This window comes from Erinaceus europaeus, chromosome 12 (assembly GCF_950295315.1).
Source record: "Erinaceus europaeus chromosome 12, mEriEur2.1, whole genome shotgun sequence".
Classification (NCBI taxonomy): Eukaryota; Metazoa; Chordata; class Mammalia; order Eulipotyphla; family Erinaceidae; genus Erinaceus; species Erinaceus europaeus.
In genome coordinates, this window is record NC_080173.1 from 40,294,013 (window position 1) to 40,316,304 (window position 22,292).

Genomic DNA, 22,292 nt, shown 5'->3' on the forward strand with positions numbered 1-22,292 from the left:
AATGCAGTTTTTGGTTCAGAGGCGGGCTATAGGGGGAGCTACGCTTTGCGAAGATTCCGGTGCGAGCGCGTACATCTAGCCAATCAGAAGCTGTGGGGCTTTTCCGAGGGCGGTGCAGTGACCAATAGGAGGCGGGATCTGCGGGAATTACCCAATGGGGACACATAAGGGGTGTGACCAGGGGCCCGGCGTCCGCCGTTCCCGAGGGTGGGGCGGGGTAGGTGTCAGGTCCGGAGCACTCGGGGCTGACAGGACCTGGGACGCGGCGGCTCCGTCCTTCCAAGATGGAGTTCCTCCTGGGGAACCCGTTCAGTACCCCCGTGGGGCAGTGCCTCGGTAAGGTCGCGGGCAGGGTGGGTAGGCGGCAGCGGCCACGAGGCTGTCGGGGACGGTGGGCCTACGCCGGCACGGTTGTCGCCTCCTAGCCGGGTCGGGCATCCCTCGGTCGGGCTCCAGCTGCGCAGCCTTCGCGGGTAGGCGCGCGGGGCATCTGCGCCAGTACCAGCCTGCCGGGGCGACGCTCCGCGGGCTTGCCGCTCGGGCCCAGCCCTCCCCGGCTGCAGGAGGAGGGTTAGCGCTGCGGGCGCCGGGTCCAGCCGTCAGCCACAGGGCATTAGGGCTTCTATGATTCTCTCCATCTTCCATTCTGGCTCTCTTCCTCCTCAGGACCGTCAGCCCCTGGCTCTTTGGAGCTGCGACGCCGCTGGGCAGGGGCTGTGCTGATGGTGGGCCGGCCTGCACTCTTCCCAGCGGGGTTAGGGACGCTCCCTGTGACCTTGCGCAAGTCTCTGCCCTATCTGGCTTCAAGGAGTCCTACCTTCAGAGGAGGCCTTTTCCAGGTCGGCTGGCGCCGGGTCCATGGTGATCGTCCTCTCAGGGGTTCCCGCTGATGGACAGCTGCTATAAAGAGGTGGCACTGGGCCCTCCTTGCTGGGCGCTCCTCACGGTGAGCGCGGCACCAGGGATGCCCTGCACACGGGCATGACGAGGGACACCCGCGTCCCCATATGGGTTTTGCTTACAAAAAAAAAAAAAAAAAAAAAAAAGCAAACCTGTTTGCATTGCCACCTAAGGCGGGAGCTTGTTGTGCCATGTGATGAGACTCACATTTGTGCTGATGATTAGAGTGGTGAATGGTTTCTTTTAAAACTGCCCCTCTCTGGTTTCTGGAAGGACTGGTGAGCTAGGATACTTGGTGTCTAAAAGGGTCAGGGTGGCCGGGGATAATGTGCTTTATTCTCTTTCCTTCCTTCCTTTCTTTCTCTCTCTCTCTTTCTTTCTTTCTTTCTTTCTCTCTTTCTTTCTTTCTTTCCTCTTCTCCACCACCTCCTCCTTTTTCCTTTTAGATAGAGAAATTGAAAGGGAAGGGGGAGAGACACCTGCAGCACTGCTTCATCACTCATGAAGCCCCCCCCAGCCACTGTAGGCAGGAACTAGGGGATTGAACCGGGTCCTCGTGCATGGTAATAGGTATACCATTGCCTAACCCCCTGTCTGACTTACAACTTTTTTGCTTCTCAGCTTTCATGGTGGCCTCTCCTGTGGGCTAACCAGTCCTTTCTTCCCAAAGACAGAGAGGCAAATAGAATCAAAGAAACCATAGCACTGAAGCTTCCTTCAATGTGGTGGGGTCTGGGATGGAACCTGGGTCATGCTCATAGCAAAGCAGTGCACTATCCACGTGAGCTATTTTGCTGCCTCTGCCTATAATTGCCTTTCTTTCTTTGCACTGCAGGGTCTTTGAGAAGGGCTGATCCATGCTGGGACACACTTTCTCACATGTGTGGACCATTCTGTCCGGAATCTCACCACCCTTCCTCCTCCCTAAATGTCTGCCTTTGGATATTCTTTCCTTATAGCTATATTCCAGACATTTAGTTCTCAGTTGGCTGTGGAGTTCTAGCAAGTTTTAGTGCAGGGACCAGGGAACTGGAGCAGGCAGGGGGAGGTTTGCCCACTTCTATTTCCTTTACAACAGGAACCATGCTGGTTTGAGCTATTAAGATTGTAGGTGAGAGGTAGAAGTCAGGGGGCTGGGTGGTGGGTTAAGTGCATATGAAGCAAAGTGCAAGGACCTCTCTGTCTTACCCTCCTCTCTCCATTTCTCTCTGTCCTATCCAACAGCAACAATGGCTATAACAACTACAACAAGGGCAACAACAAGGGCAACAAAATAGGAAAAATAGCCTCCAGGAGCAGTGGATTCCTAGTGCTGGCACTGAGCTTCAGTGATATCCCTGGGGCAAAAAAAAAAAGTCACAGAGGAGTGAGAATGTACAGACTACAGACTTAAGAAAGGTAGGGGGAGTCAGGCAGTAGCGCAAGGACCAGTGGAAGGATCCCGGTTCCAGCCTCAGGCTCCCCACCTGCAGGGGAGTCGTTTCACAAACGGTGAAGCAGGTCTGCAGGTGTCTGTCTTTCTCTCCCCCTCTCTGTCTTTCAATATTCTTTCTGTTCTATCTAACAATGATGACATCAATAGTAACAACAAGAATAACTACAACAACCTCAAAAAGGGCAACAAAAGGGAAAATAAATAAACAAATAAAAAAATAAAGAAAGGTAGGCTTGAGTAGTGAGTGGAAAGAGCATGAGGCCTCTCTCTGGAAGGCCTGAGTTGGATGTTGCCTCATCCATTCACCAATTGTGTGACCCCAGGGAGATATGAAACCCTTCTGAAGAGAGAGATTTGTACTCACCACGCAGTAAGCTTTATGTGCAATGATAGCTGCAGCCCACTTAGCATGGTGTCTGGTACACACTAGAGACTTCATACATTGCATCTTTCTCTTTTACCAGCAGAAATACTGACTTAGAGTTGCATTTTCTTTTATTATTTTTAATTTTTATTTATTCCCTTTTGTTGCCCCTGTTGTTTTTATTGTTGTAGTTATTATTGTTGTTGTTATTGATGTCCTTGTTGTTAGACAGGACAGAGCGAAATGGAGAGAGGAGTGGAAGACAGAGAGGGGAGAGAAAGATAGGTACCTTCACCACTTGTGAAGCGACTCCCCTGCAGGTGGGGAGCCTGAGGATGGAACCAGGATCCTTCTACCGGTGGAAGATTGACTCCCCTGCAGGTGGGGAGCCGGGGGCTCAAACTGGGATCCTTACACTGGTCCTTGCGCCATGTGTGCTTAACCCGCTGTGCTACTGCCTGACTCTCTGGGCTGCATTTTCTATCTGGAAAGAGTAAAAGCGATTGCTGTGACCAGTGGAGGAAGGCCTTACCAGAGCCCCACATCTTCTTTCCTGCATGAGACTGGACCACAGGAGACTGAAGTGTTCTCACTGTCAGCTGCTCAGCAGCAGGGCCTGGCTCATTTCAGGGCAAATAAGCCATGAGAGGACAGAGTGAGGGTCTGACATATGTTCTGTACTATCATGATGAAACACAAAAATGATTTCATGATATCTAGTATTTTTTATTTTATTTATTTTTTTAAAGATTTTAAAAATATTTTATTTATTTTCCCTTTTGTTGCCCTTGTTTTATTGTAGTTATTGTCATTGCTGTTGTCATTGTTGGATAGGACAGAGAGAAATGGAGAGAGGAGGGAAAGACAGAGAGGGGGAGAGAAAGATAGACACCTGCAGACATGCTTCACCGCCCGTGAAGTGACTCCCCTGCAGGTGGGGAACCAGGGGGCTCGAACCCGGGTCCTTACGCCAGTCCTTGCACTTTACACCACATGCGCTTAACCTGCTGTGCTACCGCCCGGCTCCCATCTAGTATTTTTTAAAAGTTTTTAAAAATATTTATTTATTTTCCCTTTTGTTGCCCTTGTTTTTTACTGTTGTTGTAGTTATTATTGTTGTTATTAATATCATCATTGTTAGATAGGACAGAAAGAAATGGAGAGAGGAGGGGAAGACAGGGGGAGGGAAAGACAGACACCTGCAGACCTGCTTCACCGCCTGTGAAGCGACTCTCCTGCAGGTGGGGAGCCAGGGGCTTGAACCGGGATCCTTAAGCCAGTCCTTGTGCTTCGTGCCACCTGCGCTAACCTGCTGTACTACCACCCAACTCCTAATATCTAGTATTTTAAATATATTTTTAAAGGGTTTACCAGGGTTGGTATGAAGGAAGTTGGGCAGGGGGAGGTCTAGAAATAAAACAACAACCAAGTTGCTGTTTAAGAGCAGCAGCCTTCACTTACACAGAGTGGTTCTGTAGCCATTGTCTGCTGAAGTAGGGTTTATTAACCTTCCCACTTTAGAGATGAGGAAGCTGAGGCTCAAGAGAGTTGCTCAGCCAGCAAGAGGGAAATCTGGAATTTCATAGGTGTCTTTGTCCCCAAGGGGCTTTCTGTGTCAGGAGAGCACAGAGAAGTTGGGAACAGTGTACTAGGAGAAGGCCCTTCAGTAGTTAAATGCTCTGAAGACCTGGAGTAGTATGACTGGCTCCTATGAGTCTGAGGCTGCTCATGCAGAGGGTGGGGACTTCCTGGGTAGAGAGGATGAGTCTCTGTGCCTGGCAACAGTCAGATGAGGCAGGGAGAGGGCAGGGTCCCAGTCAGAATGGGACACAGCTGCTGTGGGGAATAGTGACAGGTAGAGTTTGGGCTTAGGAGCAGTGAAGTCCTAGGTCGATGGCATTGAAGGCTATGTTCTTTGAACTGACTTCAGCCTTAAGTCTCTTTGGGCTGCCTTTCCCCCACTTATGTACAAGATTGGGGCTTATTTGTAAAGCATTTCAGTAGTCCAGTGAAGCTGGCATAAGTGACTGTTGGGTGCAGGCTCTGGGATCCAGACACTGACACCTGCTCCCCAGAGCTGTCCCAGTGTGCAGAGCATGAGGCTTGAAGTTTGGGATTGAGTAATTCCTCAGTCTCTTTCTGGGCCTAGTGGATCTTTTTTTTTTTTTTTTTTTAAATTTTTTTAATTCCCTTTTTGTTGCCATTGTTGTTTTTTATTGTTGTAGTTATTGATGTTGTTACTGATGTCATCATTGTTGGATAGGACAGAGAAATGGAGAGAGGAGGGGAAGACAGAGAAGGGGGAGAAAAAGACACCTGCAGACCTGCTTCACCGCCTATGAAGCAACTCTCCTGCAGTTGGGGAGCCACGGCTTTGAACCAGGATCCTTCTGCTGGTCCTTGTGCTTTGCACCACCTGCGCTTAACCTGCTGTGCTACCGCCCTAGTGGACCTTCTAACCTGGGAATTTTTGGCTAACATGTCATCTGACCTCCTCAAGGCAAGTCCACAATCTGACATGGTCACCTGTACATCTCTTGCACCCATCTCACCCTCCATTCTGGAAGGTGCTTCCTGAGTACAGTGCATGATGTAGAGGGAGAGAATGAGCTCTGGAAAGATACACAGGGGAGGGAATCAGGTGGTAGCACTGCAGGTTAAGCGCACTTGACGTGAAGTACAAGAACCGGTGTAAGGATCCTGGTTCGAGCCCCCGGCTCCCCACCTGCAGGGGAATCTCTTTACAGGTGGTGAAGCAGGTCTGCAGGTGTCTTTCTCTCTCCCTCTCTGTCTTCCCCTCCTCTTTTCATTTCTCTCCGTCCTAACAATGATGACATCAATAACTATAACAACAATAAAAAATAAGGGTAACAAAAGGGAAAAATAAATAAATAAATAAATATTAAAAAATTAAAAATATATACAGAGGAAGTCAGATGGTCAGGTGGTGTTGTACCCAGTTGAGTGTACACATTACCATGTGCAAGGATCTGGGTTCAGGCCCCGGCTCCCTACCTGTATAGGGGATACACCATGAGTGGTGAAGCAGAGGCCTGAGGTGTCTTATCTTTCTCCCTATCAATCCCCTACCCCCTCTCAATTTCTTCTTTTTTTTTTTTCTTCTTTTTTTTCCCTCCAGGGTTATTGCTGGGCTCGGTGCCTGCACCATGAATCCACCGCTCCTGGAGGCCATTTTTTCCCCCTTTTGTTGCCCTTGTTGTTGTAGCCTCGTTGTGGTTATTATTATTGCCCTTGTTGACGCTATTCGTTGTTGGATAGGACAGAGAGAAATGGAGAGAGGAGGGGAAGACAGAGTGGGGGAGAGAAAGACAGACACCTGCAGACCTGCTTCACCATCTCTAAAGGGACTCCCCTGCAGGTGGGGAGCCAGGGCCTCGAACCGGGATCCTTACGCTGGTCCTTGCGCTTTGTGCCACTGCCCGACCCCCCCCCTCAATTTCTTTTCTGCTTTCTTTTTTTTCTTTTCTTTTTTTTTTTTGCCTCCAGGGTTATCACGGGTTTGGTGCCTGCACCACGAATCCACTGCTCCTGGAGGCCATTTTTTCCCATTTTGTGCCCTTGTTGTTGTCGTTATTGTTATTGTTGCCATTGATGTTGTTAGATAGGACATAGAGAAGTTGAGAGAGGAGTGGAGACATAGAGGGGAAGAGAAAGATAAGACACCTGCAGACCTGCTTCACTACTAGTGAGGCAAGCCCTCTGCAGGTGGGGAGCCAGGGGCTTGAACTGAGATCCTTAAGCTGGTCCTTGTGCTTTGCGCCATGTGCACTTAACTTGCTGTGACCTGACCTGATTTCTCTCTATTTTTTTTTAAAGTCGTAATTTTTTTTTTTTTTTTTTTAGCAGAGTACTGTTTAGCTCTGGCTTATGGTGGTGTGGGGGGATTGAACCTGGAACTTTGGAGCCTCAGGCATGAGAGTCTGTTTGCATAACCATTATGCTGTCTACCCTCCGCATTTCTCTCTATTTTTATAAAATAGAAAGGAAGAAAAAAAGGAAAAATGGCTTCTGGGAGCAATAAATTTGTAGTGTAGGCACTAATGAGTCCCCAGTGATAACCCTGGTGGCAATTAAAAAAAAAAGAAATCTGAAGGAAGAAGTACTTGCTTATATTTCCTTTTTTAATTTTTGCCTCCAGGGTTATTGCTGGGACTCCGTGCCTGCACTACAAATCCACTGCTCCTGGAGGCCTTTTCTTCCCCCATTTTGTTGTTGTTGTTATTGCTATTGTTGCCATTGATGTTGTTGTTGGATAGGGCAGAGAGAAATTGAGAGAGGAAGGGAGAGAAAGGTAGACACCTGAAGACCTGCTTCACCACTTGTGAAGTGACCCCCCTGCAGGTAGGGAGCTGGGGGCTCGAACCAGGATCCTTACGCTGGTCCTTTTGCTTCATGCCATGTGTGCTTAACCCGCTTCACTGCCACCCAGCCTCTGCTTTTATTTCCTGATTTCCTGATTTTTCTCTTCTAATGTGGGTTTCAAAGTATTACTGTTTAATCTCAGGCCCCTTTGGAGGACAGGGAGTCAGATGTCCTCTGGAATTGAATGGCACGTGTGGGGAGTTCCCCCAGCCAGGGTCAAATGTTCCCATACAATTCTTATTTCAGAACAAAGTTGGGACACTGTTTAGATAAGAAAGTCAGAATATGGTGTGCGGGAGAAGGGAGGACCAGCTCTCCTCTGCTCCTCCTGGTTCTGCTTTAGTATGTGTGTAGGAAACAGATATTCTGTTGCATAGTTTGTGTCTAGGTTGGATGGTGGTGGATGCCAGAGTATGGCTCGCCCCCTCAGATGATTTTGGCAGGTGGAAACTCACACAGTCCTTTTGCTCCTGTCATTTTATTCACCTTTCACGGTCTTCTGAAACCTAGGAAGAGAATGGAAAAGAATTCTTTTTTTTAAATTTTTTTAATATTTATTTTATTTATTCCCTTTTGTTGCCCTTGTTGTTTTATTGTTGTAGTTATTATTGTTGTTGTCGTTGTTGGATAGGACAGAGAGAAATGGAGGAGGGGAAGACAGAGAGGAGGAGAGAAAGATAGACACCTGCAGACCTGCTTCACCGCCTGTGAAGCGACTCCCCTGCAGGTGGGATGGAAAAGAATTCTTGAGCACCTGCTGCATGCAAAGCTGGTACTGAGAGTTCTCACATGGTCCTCCTAGCACTTCTTTCTCTTTCCCTCCCTCCCTTCCTTCCTTGCTACCAGGATTATCACTGGGGCTTGGTGCCTGCACTATGAGCCCACCACTCCTGGTGGCCATTTATATATATATATATATATTTTTTTTTCCCCTTTTGTTGCCCTTGTTATTTAACATTGTTGTGGTTATTGATGTTGTTGTTGTTGGATGGGACAGAGAAATGGAGAGAGGAGGAGAAGACAGAGAGGAGGAAAGACAGACATCTGCAGACCTGCTTCACCACTTGTGAAGTGACTCCCCTGCAGGTGGGGAGCCGGGGGCTCAGTCCGAGATTCTTAAGCAGGTCCTTGTGCTTTGCATCACGTGCGCTTCACCCGTTGCGCCACCGCCTGACTCCCCCTGGTGGCTATTTTTCCTTTTTGTTTCTCCCCTTTATTTGGTAACAGAGAAATTGATAGGGGAAAGGGAGACAGAGAGGGAGAGAGACAGTGAGACACCTGCAGTACTTGCTTCCCCCTCTGCAGGCAGGGAGTGGTGGCTTAAATGCCTGGTCTTTGCACATGGTAAGGTGTGCTTAGCCAGGTGCACCACCACCTGGCCCCTTCCCCGCTTTTTTTTTTAACCTGCTTAGCTCTGGCTTATGGTGGTGCAGGGGATTGAACCTAGGACTTTGGAGCCTCAGATTGAGCGTCTGTTTGCATAAACATTATGCTATCTACCACTGCCCACTCCCCACATTTTTTTCCTCCAGGATTATTGCTGGGGCTCGTGCCTACACTCTGAATCCACTGCCTCTAGAGGCCATTTTTCCCCCCATGGTGTCATTATTGTTATTGTTTCCATTGATGTTGTTGTTCGATAGGACAGAGAGAAATCAAGAGAGGAGGGCAGACAGAGAGGGAGAGAAAGACACCTGCATACCACTTGTGAAGCGATCCCCCTGCAGGTGGGGAGCCAGGGGCTTGAACTAGGATCCTTATGCTGGTCCTTGTGCTTCGCACCATGTACGCTTAACCTGCTGTGCCACCACCTAACCCCCTCCCCACATTTTTTTATCTGAGTGTTAGTGCACCTGTGCTGCTCAGCAGGCAGTGGAGGTTCTGAAAGGTCAGTGCCTCCTTCAGAATCAATGATAGAGTTAAGTCAGGCATCCATTCTGAATCTAGCACCCATTCTCTGCTTCCACTTGCCTTCTAGCTCCACAGACTCCATGAGCAGGGTGTGTGGAGTAGCTGGAAGCATTTTCGGAATGCGTTTCACCACCACCTGCTCCCCCCACTCCCGACACCTCCCTGCCCCAGCTTTGGGTCATTAGGTGTGGGCTGGGAATGGCAACCTCCATTTCCAGCAAGTACCTGGGTGATGCTGTGCCACCCAGGACCCACACTGTGCAGCAGGACTGCTGTGCTCACCACTCCTCTGTCTTTCCTCAAATGTTAAGACAGGCACTCAGAATGATTATTGAGAATTCATTCATTCAGTGGTCAGGGAGCTGGTGCAGTGGAGAAAGCATGGGATGCTCAACCCAGAGGTCCTAAGTTTAATTCTTGGCAGTATATGAGCTGTAGTGATGAACTGGTTCTCTTTCCCTCTCTTTTCAGATTTCTTTCAGAAATGAATGAATGAATAAATAACAAAAGAAATTTATATAAACATAAAATTATTTCATTCACTCACTCAGTGACTGCACATTAGCTTTAGATACCAAGCTAAGTGTTTACCAAGGATGTTGAATCTAGTAAGATAAGGTGAATCTAGTAAAAGAATCCTATAACTTGAATCTTTTTAAAAAGATTTTAAAAATATTTATTCCCTTTTGTTGCCCTTGTTGTTTTATTGTTGTAGTTATTGTTGTTACTGATGTCGTCATTGTTGGATAGGACAGAGAGAAATGGAGAGAGGAGGGGAAGACAGGGGGAGAGAAAGAGAGACACCTGCAGACCTGCTTCACCACCTATGAAGCGACTCCCCTGTAGGTGGGGAGCCGGGGGCTTGAACCAGTATCCTTACACTGGTCCTTGCGCTTCATGTCACATGTACTTAACCTGCTGCACTACCGTCCAAATTCCATAACTTGAATCTTATAACACAGCAGCCTGGGAGGTAGGTCAGTAGGTAAAGCACTGGCTTTCCTAGCATGGGACCTTAAGTTCAATCCCTGGTATCAAAAGTGCCAGAGTGGTATTCTGATGTTTTCTTTCTCTTCTCCCCACTCTCTTTTTTCATTAATAAAATCTTTAAAAACAATGCAAAATTATTTTTTTTATTATTATATTTTTCTTTTACCAGAACACTGCTCACCTCTGGGTTATGGTGGTGCTTGGGGATTGAATCTGGACCTTGAAACCTCAGACATGAAAATATTTTTGTATAATCACTATGCTATCTCCGCTGCCCTAAAATTATTATTATTAATTTTTTTGTATTTTTTTGATTTTTTAATATTTATTTCCTTCTTGTTGTCCTTGTTGTTTTTATTGTTGTTGTAGTTATTGTTGTTGATGTCATTGTTGTTGGATAGGACAGAGAGAAATGGAGAGAGGAGGGGAAGACAGAGGGGGAGACACCTGCAGACCTGCTTTACCGCCTGTGAAGCGACACCCCTGCAGGTGGGGAGCTGAGGGCTCGAACTGGTATCCTTGGGCCAGTCCTTGCGCTTTGCGCCACGTGTGCTTAACCCACTGCGCTACTGCCCGTCTCCCCCTACAAAATTATTTAAAAAATAAATTGTGTAACACAGAAAGTATTGTTATAAGATTGGAAAGATGGGGGCCAGGTTGTGGAGCACCTGGTTGAGCGCATATTACCAAGCCCAAGGACACAGGTTGAGTCCCTACCTGCAAGAGGGAAGCTTCTCAAGTGATGAAGCAGTGTTGCAGGTGTCTCTCTCTTTCTCTCCCTCTCTGTCTTCCCCTCTCCTCTATTCCTTTCTATCTTTATGCAGTAAATGAATAATTTTAAAAATATTTTATTTATTCCCTTTTGTTGCCCTTGTTTTTTATTGTTGTAGTTATTATTGTTGTTGATGATTTTTTGTTGTTGTTGGATAGGACAGAGAGAAATGGAGAGAGGAGGGAAAGACAGAGAGGGGGAGAGAAAGTTAGACACCTGCAGAACTGTGAAGCACTCCCCTGCAGGTGGGGAGCCAGGGGCTCGAACCAGGATCCTTAGGCCGGTCTTGTGCTTTGCGCCACCTGTGCTTAACCCACTGCACTACCGTCTGACTCCCAAATAAATATTATTTTAAAGAAAGAGAGAAGTCACCAGGGAGTGTGAAGCCATGCAGTCAGTAAGCCTCAGTAATAATCCTGGTGATAGAAGAAAAAAAAAAAAAGATTGGATAGACATATGAAGTAAAGTTAATAGAGAAAGGAAAAGATTACCTTCAGTAATGGTAATAGCTAAAGGCTTTTGCTCTTTCAAAAGTTTAGCATTGGGAGCAGAGCAGAGCAGATATTTTATCATGTATAAGAAGGACTTGGGCTCAATCCCCCCAACCTAAAGCCTCCAGATAGGTGCATCTGCATGGGCTAAGCTTCATGAATGGTTAGGCAATGCTGTGGTGTCTTTGTCTCTCCCTCTTTATCTTTCACCCTTTGTCTTTAAAAATGAAAAAGAAAAACAAAACCCACTGGGAGCAGAATAGAGGAGTTGCCACCAGCAATAAGCTTGGTGGCAAAAAATGAGTAGAAATAATAATAAAAAGTTAAGTATTGTTGTATGCTAAGAGCCTTATCCTCACAACAAAATGCTGATCAAGACATTTTAAAAAATCTTTTAAAAATTATACTAGAGTTCTGCTCAATTCTGGTTTATAGTGGTGCTGGGGATTGATCCTGGGGCCTCAGAGTCTCAGGCATGAGAGTCTGTTGTGTAAATTTCTGGTATTTCCCCTGACTGGCAATTTATTATTACTATTATTTAAAATACCGTAGCTCTGAGGACTGAACTCAGGACTTCACATATAGGAGATATTACATAGAAGCCTCCTGATCCTGTGTCCAGAGACATCAGGCGTGGAATGTCAACCCTTCACCCTCATTACTTGGGTGAGACCTTTCCTTTCATAGTAATCTCTAATTCCATTCCAGGAGGTTCACTTCCTAACAAAATCCCAAAACCTAGATATAGACCAGGTCCCATAAGATAGAGCATATGTTCACATGTATCCATAAATTAGGCAAAATATATACCTGAAAGCAAAAGTACACAAAATACACAATAGTCTGTAGTGAGTCAGTAAAAAGTTCATAATAAAATAGTGTCTACTTAGACTTAGATACCCTCCTCACCTACTTCCTATTACAGTTCTCTCACTCACTCCAAAGCTAACCTCATCAAAGCAAGGACTGCAAAAGCTGAATAAGGGCAAGAGACTGGCATACTTTAACAATGACTCTTTAGTCACTATCAGGCCACCCCATCAGCTGGGGCCCTAATTGGGGAGTCCTGAGATTCCTAAACAGACATGATGGGCCTAGACCTCAAATAAATCCCTCTCTCCATTGTTACTGGACATTTCTATCAGGAACAGCACAGCAGACCCCTTTGTGGGCCCCCATAAGACCTTGCCCTCAACTTGGATCAACAATGGTAGACAATGTTCCATCCTCCGAAGGAAGGATGGACAACATACTCTATGCTACACCTGAGGAAGATGGGTCCTGACACTGGAGCAGCTTGGAACGTTCCTACTCATGACCACAGAATGTGAGCTCAGATCTACAGGGATACAGAGGTCACATAGGCTCCTAAGCTGAATATGAGCCCCAGATCACATCAAATCGATAGGGTTTACAGTCAACAATATTTATACCCCTTTCCCATATTAGGGTGCTACTCTCTTTCCTGTTCCAGCTTTCTGGCCTTTTTGCCAACCATGACATCATCTCCCCAGACAATAACTTGGATCCACCTGCATATAAGATTACAGGCCCAGCAGAAAAAAAACAAAAACACTAGTATAGTCACAGGCCCTTTGGAATATAACTAAAATATGCCTACTAGCTAACTACAAAATGGAGGACCCCTCAAGTCTTCATCTGCAGTATTCCAGCCTTTAGGTCATGATTGGTCAGCAATTTGTTTGGCTTTGTATGTTAACTCTTTTCAACCACCAGATTCCAGATGCTAGCATGATGCCAACCAGACTTCCCTGGACAGACAACCCCACCAATGTGTCCTAGAGCTCCACTTCCCCAGAGCCCTTCCCCACTAGGGAAAGAGAGAGACAGGCTTGGAGTATGGATAGACCTGTCAATGTCCATGTTCAGTGGGGAAGCAATTACAGAAGCCAGACCTTTAACCTTCTGCATCCCACAGTGACCTTGGGTCCATATTCCCAGAGGGTTAAAGAATAGGAAAGCTATCAGTGGAGGGGATGGGATACAGAGTTCTGGAGGTGGGAATTGTGTGGAGTTCCACCCCTCTTATCCTATGGTTAGTCAATGTTTCCTTTTTTAAAAAAATATTTATTTATTCCCCTTTGTTGCCCTTGTTGTTTTATTGTTGTAGTTATTGTTGTTGATGTCATTGTTGCTGGATAGGACACAGAGAAATGGAGAGGGGAGGGGAAGATAGACACCTGCAGACCTGCTTCACCGCCTGTGGAGCAACTCCCCTGCAGGTGGGGAACCAGGGGTTCAAACCGGGATCCTTGTGCCGGTCCTTGCACTTTGCACCACGTGCGCTTAACCCGCTGCGCTAGTGCCCGACTCCCCCCTTTTCAAATTATCTTTATTTATTGAATAGAAACAGCCAGAAACCGAGAGGGGATGGGGAGATAGGGAGTGAGACAGAGAGACTCCTGCAACCTGCTTTACCACTTTCGAAGCTTTCTCCCTGCAGGTGGGGGCTGGGGGCTCAAACCCAGGTCCTTGTGCACTGTAACCAGTGTGCTCAACCAGGTGCGCCACTACCCGGCCCCCATAAATGTTTGCTTTTTATAAATAAAATATTAAATAAAAAAGTAAAACTGAAGAAAAAAGAGGAAGAAGCCTCCTGATCTATTTTTTTAAAAAGATTTCATTTATTTATGAGAAAGATAGGAGGAGAGAGAAAGAACCAGACATCACTCTGGCACATGTGCTGCTGGGGATTGAACTCGGGACCTCATGCTTGAGAGTCCAAAGCTTTACTACACCTCCCGGACCACCTTTTATTTTTTTTTTTCATTTTTAAATGAGAGAGGAAGGAGGGAGAGTGACATCCCAGCACCATTCCACCACTATCTGTGGAGCTCCCATGGTGCTGTCCATAGTGCTCCTATGTGGTGCTAGGGCTTAGCTTTTGGCATCAAATTCATGTACAGATAACAGTATAATCAAGGTATTACAACAAATTCATGTTGTTCTCGCTATTTTGTAGATTATTGACTGAGGAAGTGGAGAAATTAGGGGGATGGAGCTGAAAGCTGGAAGCTGGCAAGACAGTGTTCAGCTTCAACTGTTGGCCAGGGAGTTGGTCTTTAGATTCTTCTCCTTCTTCCTTCTTCTTCTATTGTTTCTCCTCTTCCTCCTCTTCTTTGTCCTCATCCCTTTCTTTTTTAATATTTCCATTAGTGACTTAATATTGATTTACAAAATTACAAGATAACAGGTGTATAATTCTGCACCATTCTCACCACCAGATTTCTATATCCCTATTACCTCCATTGGAAACTACAGTGGTTTTCCCAAGGTTGCAGATATTGGGTGACTATTATTTCTATATTTATATTTATATACATTTGCTCTTTTTTTCCTGTGGTTTTGACTTTTCTTTTTTTTCTTTTTTTTAATATTTTATTTATTTATTCCCTTTTGTTTCCCTTGTTGTTTTATTGTTGTAGTTATTATTATTGTTGTTGTCATTGTTGGATAGGACAGAGAGAAATGGAAAGAGGAGGGGAAGACAGAGAGGAGGAGAGAAAGATAGACACCTGCAAACCTGCTTCACCGCCTGTGAAGCGACTCCCCTGCAGGTGGGGAGCCGGGGTTCGAACCGGGATCCTTATGCCGGTCCTTGTGCTTTGCGCCACCTGCGCTTAACCCGCTGCGCTACAGCCCGACTCCCTCTGACTTCTTTTCTAAGTCACACCTACACCCGTTACTACTTCTGAATGTCCTTCCTGTTTTTTCTCTTCTCTCTCTGGGTCTTGGTGATGTTCAGAGCCCTCTGATCACTTTCCCCTACTATTTCTCCTTGATTGGGGTTGTAGTCCAAAATTCTTTTTGGGTGTAGGAGGTGGGAGTTCTGGCTTCTGTAATTGCTTCTTCACTAGACATGGGCATTGCAGGTCTATCCATACCCCCAGCCTGTTCTTATCTTTCCTTAGTGGGGTAGGATTCTGGAGAGATGAGGTTCCAGGCCACAGTGGTGAGGTCATCTGCAACTTGGTGGCTGAACAGCAATGAGATATAAAATGATTAATGAACAGAAACCAAAAAGGTAGGGACAGAGCAGATGAGAATAGGGATCTTAGGGTGGAAAGAAGCTAGGAAGTCTATTTTCAGTATGTTCCTAAGAGCCTATGACTTTTGTAGTTTTTGCTTGAGTTTGATAGCTAACATGAGGGTGGGCAAAAACATTGTCTGAAAGATGGTGTCAGAGTTGAGAACAGGGCTAGAAAGTTGGATTAGGGTAGAGTATCTCCCAATCTATCTGTTAATAAAATTAACTATAACAATAAAATTTATCAAAATTAACTGTTTATCCCATCAACCTGACCTAGGGCCCATAGATATTCATGTTTAGCACAGGAACCTGTGTAACCTGAGTCCCTGTCAGTCTAAGCTTGGTTCATGGTCACAGCTGGGAACATTCTGGGCTGTACTCATTTCAGGACCAGTGTTCCTCAAGTGGCAGCGTTGGATGATGCAGCCTCCCTTTGGAGAGTGGGGCAGTCACTACTATTGCTACTTTATAGGGAGGACAAGTTCCTGGAGTGGCCCACAAGAGGGCTTATGATGACATTCCTGATGGAAGTAATGAGTGATGGTGGCAGTGCAAGGCCCATCATATATATATGTGAGAATGTCCTCATCCTTTTATTCCTATTCTTCCTTCTCCTCCTCTTTTTTCTCTTCTTCTTTTCTTCATCTTCCTCCTACATCTTTTCCTTTTCATCATCTTCTTTTTCTTTTTTTAAATTTTTAAAAAATATTTATTTCCCCTTTTGTTATTGTTGTAGTTATTATTGTTGTTGTTATTGATGCCATTGTTGTTAAATAGGACAAAGAGAAATGGAGTGAGGCAGGGAAGACAGAGAGGGGGAGAGAAGGATAGACACCTGCAAACCTGCTTCACTGCCTATGAAGCGACTCCCCTGCAGGTGGGGAGCCAGAGGCTTGAACTGGGATCCTTATGCTGGTCCTTGCGCTTCACGCCATCTGTGCTTAACCCACTGTGTTACTGCCTGACTCCCCTTTTCATCATCATCCTTTTTTTTTAAATTGAAATTCTTTTTTAATTTTTTAATATATTTTTCCCCTTTTGTTGCCCTTGTTGTTTTTCATTGTTGTTGTAGTTGTTATTGTTGTTGATGTCGTCGTTGTTAGATAGGACAGAGAGAAATGGAGAGAGGAGGGGAAGACAGGGGGAGAGAAAGAGAGACACTTGCAGACCTGCTTCACCGCCTGTGAAGTGACTCCCCTGCAGGAAGGGAGCTGGGGGCTCGAACCGGGATCCTTATGCTGGTCCTTGCACATGCGCTTAACCCACTGTGCTACCACCCAACTCCCCTTTTTTATCATCTTTTACCAGAACACTGTTCAGCTCTGGCTTTATAGGGGTGCTGGGGATTGAACATGGAACTACAGATCTTCAGGCGTGTGCTGTCTCCCCAACCCTTGCTTGGAATTAGTTGTTGCACTGGGGAACTCTGGAAGATTTCCCTCTCACTTCTAAGGGAGGAGAATGGCACAAATATCTTTCCATGGGAGATCACCTGGGACTGCAACAAGACAGGACTAGAAAGACTTCAGGAACCCACCAAATCAACAGTGAGTGCAAACATGTGTGGCTCATGGACAAAGAGGAGCCTAAGAAGAGATTGAGCAGCTTGTAACAGTCTGGCAGTTTACCAGTTGAGGCACCACCTCCAGTCTGTTTTACCAACAAAAAGACTGCTGAAGAGAGGAGAGGACTCCCCTAAGATTTACCAAATGCAACTGTGAGTCTCCATTGCTGCTGCCCTCAGAGGCTGGAGCAGCAGTGGGGAGGCCCTGTGTTGATATCGGGGGACAGAGAACTGACCAGGAAACTGAAGAGAAGATCTACATCCTGGTGACCTAGCAGTGGGGCTGTGTGGTGGGAACCTTTCTACATTGTTATCCTGATTAGAACATGGTGAATAATTGCCTCAGCACCTATAGACTATAAGCGGGACATGTTTAGAAACTCACAGGGCCCAACAGTGCTGCCCGGCTTGGCAGAGAAGCTGAATTGAGCCCAGAGTTTTGGATCTTTGGGGTGTGAGAGTCTTTGCATAACCACTGTGCTATCTCTCCCACACCCTGCTTTATCTCTTAGTCAGGAGTGAGTGATTAAGCTAAGAAGCCTACTTATAGGTTAAAAGCCCTCAGGCTCCCATAGCCTACAGGGAAGAAAAAGAACAAGAGGCTTAACAGCCACTGTGCTTCAACTCAGGGATTGAAATAATATTGAAACACTGTTAATTTTCACAGCTGTGAACTCTTTAAGTACCTTACTTAGACATAAATCAATCCAGGCAAGAGTGTTCAGTTATTTGAAAAGTACTGAGAGAAGGACCTCATAACATACTATATAGAATGGTTAAACCAAGAAGAAGAAATATTGGAGAAATGAACCAGGACAAGAGTCCAGCTAAAATCCCTCCAATGGTTGAAGCACAGAATAATGAGGCCAACATCCCAATGCTAGTTAAGGAAATAGTCACAGGAGTGAGTAAAGAGTTTGAAAGAATTGTTATCAGAAATGCAGAACCAAGAATTGAGACTCTGGAAGAAAACACTAATTATCTCAAGGTTATTAGAGAGCTGAAAGCTGAAATAGCTGAGCTAAGAACACAACTAGCTGAACAAGCTTTTAAAACAGTGTCAGAAAAGGGTAACAAAATAGATGAACTCGAGGAAACTGTAGAGGGTAGAGAGAATAGAATAAATGAGGCTGAAGACAGAATTAGCAAGATTGAGGACAAATTAGAAACAATTAAAAAAAGAAGAGATCTAAAAAAGAGATTAAGAGATACTGAAAAAAAAAACAAGAGAAATATGGTATGAGTTCAAAAGAAATAATAAACACATTATTGGCTTACCAGAGGAAGAAAGATATGGAGGGGAAGAAAGCATTCTTCAGGACATAATAGCTGAGAATGTCTCTACTCTAGATAACATCAAAGACATAAAAGTTCAAGAAGCCCAGAGGGTCCCAAACAGAATTAACCCAGACTTAAAGACACCAAGACACATCCTATTTAGAATGGAAAGGAAGAAGGATAAAGAAAGGATCCTGAAGTGTGCAAGAGGAAAACAAAAGAGTCACCTACTGAGGAAAACCCATCAGATTGGTAACAGACTTCTCCACACAAACACTAAAGGCCAGAAGAGAGTGGCAAGATATCTATTGAGTGCTCAGTGAGAAAGCCTTTCAACCAAGACTACTGTATTCTGCTAGACTGTCATTCAGACTAGATGGAGGCATGAAAACCTCCTCAGATGGGAGTCGGGCGATAGTGCTGTGGGTTAAATGCATGCAGTGCAAAGACTGGCGTGAGGATCCCAGTTTGAGCCCCAGGCTCCCCACCTGCAGGGGTGTCACTCCACAGGTGGTTAAGCAGGTCTGCAGGTGTCTATCTTTCTCTCCACGCTCTGTCTTCCCCATCTCTCTCCATTTTTCTCTGTCCTATCCAACAATAATGACATCAACAATAATAACTACAACAGCAATAAAAACAAGGGCAATGAAAAGGAAATAAATAAATATGAAAAAAAAAACACCTCAGACAAGCAACAGTTTAAAGAATCAACTATCACCAAGCCTGCCCTCAACGAAGTTCTGGAAGGTCTCCTATAAACAGACCACAATAAATATGCCATATCTCAGAACACGCTAAAAATCTACAATAATGACAATAAAATATCTAATCTGGATGCAATTACAGAAGCCAGACCTTCCACCTTCTGCAATCCACAATGACCTTGGATCCATACTTACAGAGGGATAAAGAATGGAAAAGCTATCAGTGGAAGGAATGGGATACGGAGATCTGGTGGTGGGAATTGTGTGGAGTTGTACCCCTCCTATCCTATGGTTTTGTTAATGTCTCCTTTTTAAAATAAATAAATTAATTAATTAAAAAATATCTTCAACCTATGATAGCAATAAATGTCAATGGCCTGAATTCACCTGTTAAAAGATACAGAGTAGGAAGATGGATCAGAAAACACAACCCGACAATATGCTGTCTACAGGAAACCCACCTAACTCAACAAGACAAACACAGACTCAAAGTGAAAGGATGGAAAATGATCATATAAGCCAATGGCCCACAAAAAAGGGCAGGAATAGCTATTCTCATATCTGACACGATAGACTTTAAAATAAATAAAATTTAAAAAGATAGGGATAGACATTACTTAATGCTCAGAGGATCAGTCAAGAGGACTTAACAATTATTAATATCTATGCACCCAATGAGAAGCCATCTAAATATATCAAACATCTGCTGAAAGAGCTACAGCAATATATTAATAGCAACACAGTAATAGGGGACTTCAATACCCCACTCTCTCAATTTGACAGATCATCCAGGCAGAAAATCAATAAAGACATAAGGGAGCTAAATGAAGAGATAGATAAACTATAACTATTGGACATTTTCAGAGTCATTCATCCCAAGAAACTGGAATACACATTCTACTCAAGTCCACATGGGTCATTTTCAAGGATAGACCATATGTTAGGCCACAAAGACAGCATCAGCCAATTCAAGAGCATTGAAATCATCCCAAGCATCTTCTCAGACCACAGTGGAATTAAACTAACACTTAACAATTAACAAAAGATTAGTAATAGTCCCAAAATGTGAAGGCTCAACAATACACTTCTTAACAACTTCTGGGTCAAAGAGGGAATAAAGGAAGAAATGAAAATGTTTCGAGAGTTCAATGAAAATGAAGACACAAGCTATCAAAATATTTGGGACACAGCTAAGGCAGTGCTGAGAGGGAAGTTCATAGCCATACAAGCACACGTTAGGAAATAAGAAAAAGCACAAATAAACAACCTGATTGAACACCTTAATGACCTAGAAGAAGAACAAAGGAACCCTAAAGCAACCAGAATGACAGAAATCACTAAAGTTAGGGCAGAAATAAATAACATTGAGAATAAGAAAAACATACAAAAGATCAATGAAAGTAAATGTTGGCTCTTCAAAAAAGTGAACAAAATCAACAAACCTTTAGCTAGACTCACAAAACAAAAAAGGGAGAAGACCCAAATAAATCGGATCATAAATGACAGGAGATCACAACAGACACCACAGAAATTCAACATATCATGCGAAGCTTCTATGAACAACTATATGCCACTAGGCTAGAGAACATGGAAGAAATGTATGACTTCCTAGATACCTATGAACTTCCAAAATTAAATAAAGAGGAACTAGATAATATGAACAGGCCCATCACAGCTAACGAAATTGAAACAATTATCAAAAACCTTCCCAAGAATAAAAGTCCTGGACCAAATGAATTCTACAAAACCTTCAAGGAAGAGCTAATACCTCTACTTTCAAAAGTCTTCCAGGGAATTGTGTGGTAGTGCAGCGATTTAAGCGCACGTGGTGCAAAGTGCAAGAACTGGTGTAGGGATCCCGGTTCGAGCCCGGCTCCCCACCTGCAAGAGGCTCACTTCACAGGCGATGAAGCAGGCCTGCAGGTGTCTGTCTTTCTCTCCCCCTCTCTTGTCTTCCCCTCCTCTCTCCATTTCTCTCTGTTCTATCTAACAACGACGACATCTAGACCAACAACAATAATAACTACAACAACAGTGGCAACAAAAGGGAAAATAAGTAAATAAATAAGTAAATAAAGTATTTATATAAAAAAAAAAGTCTTCCAGAAGATTGAAGACACAGGAATACTCCCTTCCAGGGGAGTCTGTCTCTTCAACAAATGGTGTTAGAAAAAAGGGGTTGAAACATGCAGAAGAATGAAACTGAACAACTATATTTCACCAAACACAAAAGTAAATTCCAAGTGGTTCAAGGACTTGGATTTTAGACCAGAAACTATTGGCAGAACTCTTTTTCTGCTTAAATTTTAAAGACATCTTCAATGAAACAAATCCAAGTACAAAGAAGACTAAGGTGAGTATAAAGCAATGGGACTACATGAGATTAAAATGCTTCTGTATTGGGAGTCACTTAGTAGTGCAGTGGGTTAGGTATATGTGGTGTGAAGTACAAAGACTGGTGTAAGGATCCCGATTTGAGTCCTGACTCCCATCTACAGGCGGTGAAGCAGGTCTGCAGGTGTCTCTTTCTCTCCCCCTCTCTGTCTTGACCTACTCTCTCCATTTCTATCCTATCCAACAACAACAATGTCAACAGCAATAATAATAATGATTACTACAACAGTAAAATAACAAGGACAACAAAAGGGGAAAAATAAAAGCTTCTGCACAGCAAAAAACCAATACCCAAACGGAGAGACCCCTCACAGAATGGGAGATGATCTTTATATGCCAGACAAGAGGCTAATAACCAATAGATATAAAGAGCTTGCCAAACTCAACAACAAGAAAACAAATAACCCCGTCCAAAAATGGGGAGAGGACATGGACAGAATATTCAATGCAGAAGAGATCCAAAAGGCTGAGAAACACATGAAAAATGCTCCAAGTCTTTGATTTTCAGAGAAATGCAAATAAAGACAACAATGAGAGACTACTTCTCTCCTGTGAGAATGTCATGCATCAGAAAAGGTAGCAGCACCAAATGCTGGAGAGGAACCCTCCTGCACTGCTGGTGGGAATGTCAATTGGTCCAACCTCTGTGGAGAGCAGTCTGGAGAACTCTCAGAAGGCTAGAAATGGCCCTACCTTATGATCCTGCAGTTCCTCTCCTGGGGATATATCCTAAAGAACCCAACACACCCATCCAAAAAGATTTGTGTATGCCTATGTTCAGAGTAGCACACACAGGTTGTAATAGCCTAAACCTAGAAGCAGTCCAGGTGTCCAACAATAGATGAGTGGCTGAGCAAGTTGTGGTATGTATACACAATGGAACACTACTTAGCTATTATAAATAGTAATTTCTCTGTTTTCAGCCCATCTTGGATGGAGCTTAAAGAAATCATGTTAAGTGAAATGTCAGAAATAAGTCAGGATGAATATGGGATGATCTCACTCTCAGGCAGAAGTTGAAAAACAAGATCAGAAGGGACGACACTAAGTAGAAC

At 44.5% G+C, this 22,292-nt stretch overlaps 1 protein-coding gene across 5 annotated transcripts in view; it reads left to right on the forward strand.

Annotated features, from left to right (window-relative positions):
* The first annotated feature begins 199 nt into the window (after positions 1-199).
* TOM1L2 (target of myb1 like 2 membrane trafficking protein) overlaps positions 200-22,292 on the forward strand; it is a 178,905-nt gene continuing 156,812 nt past the window's right edge. For 2 of the 5 annotated variants that reach the window (XM_060203233.1, XM_016189601.2), the window contains exon 1: positions 213-336. In XM_060203233.1, coding sequence (XP_060059216.1) covers positions 285-336 — 52 coding nt within the window. In that variant the 5' untranslated portion in view covers positions 213-284. Of the gene's footprint in view, positions 337-22,292 lie in introns of all 5 variants that reach the window. The other 3 variants (XM_060203232.1, XM_060203231.1, XM_016189600.2) reach the window with 3 other exon arrangements.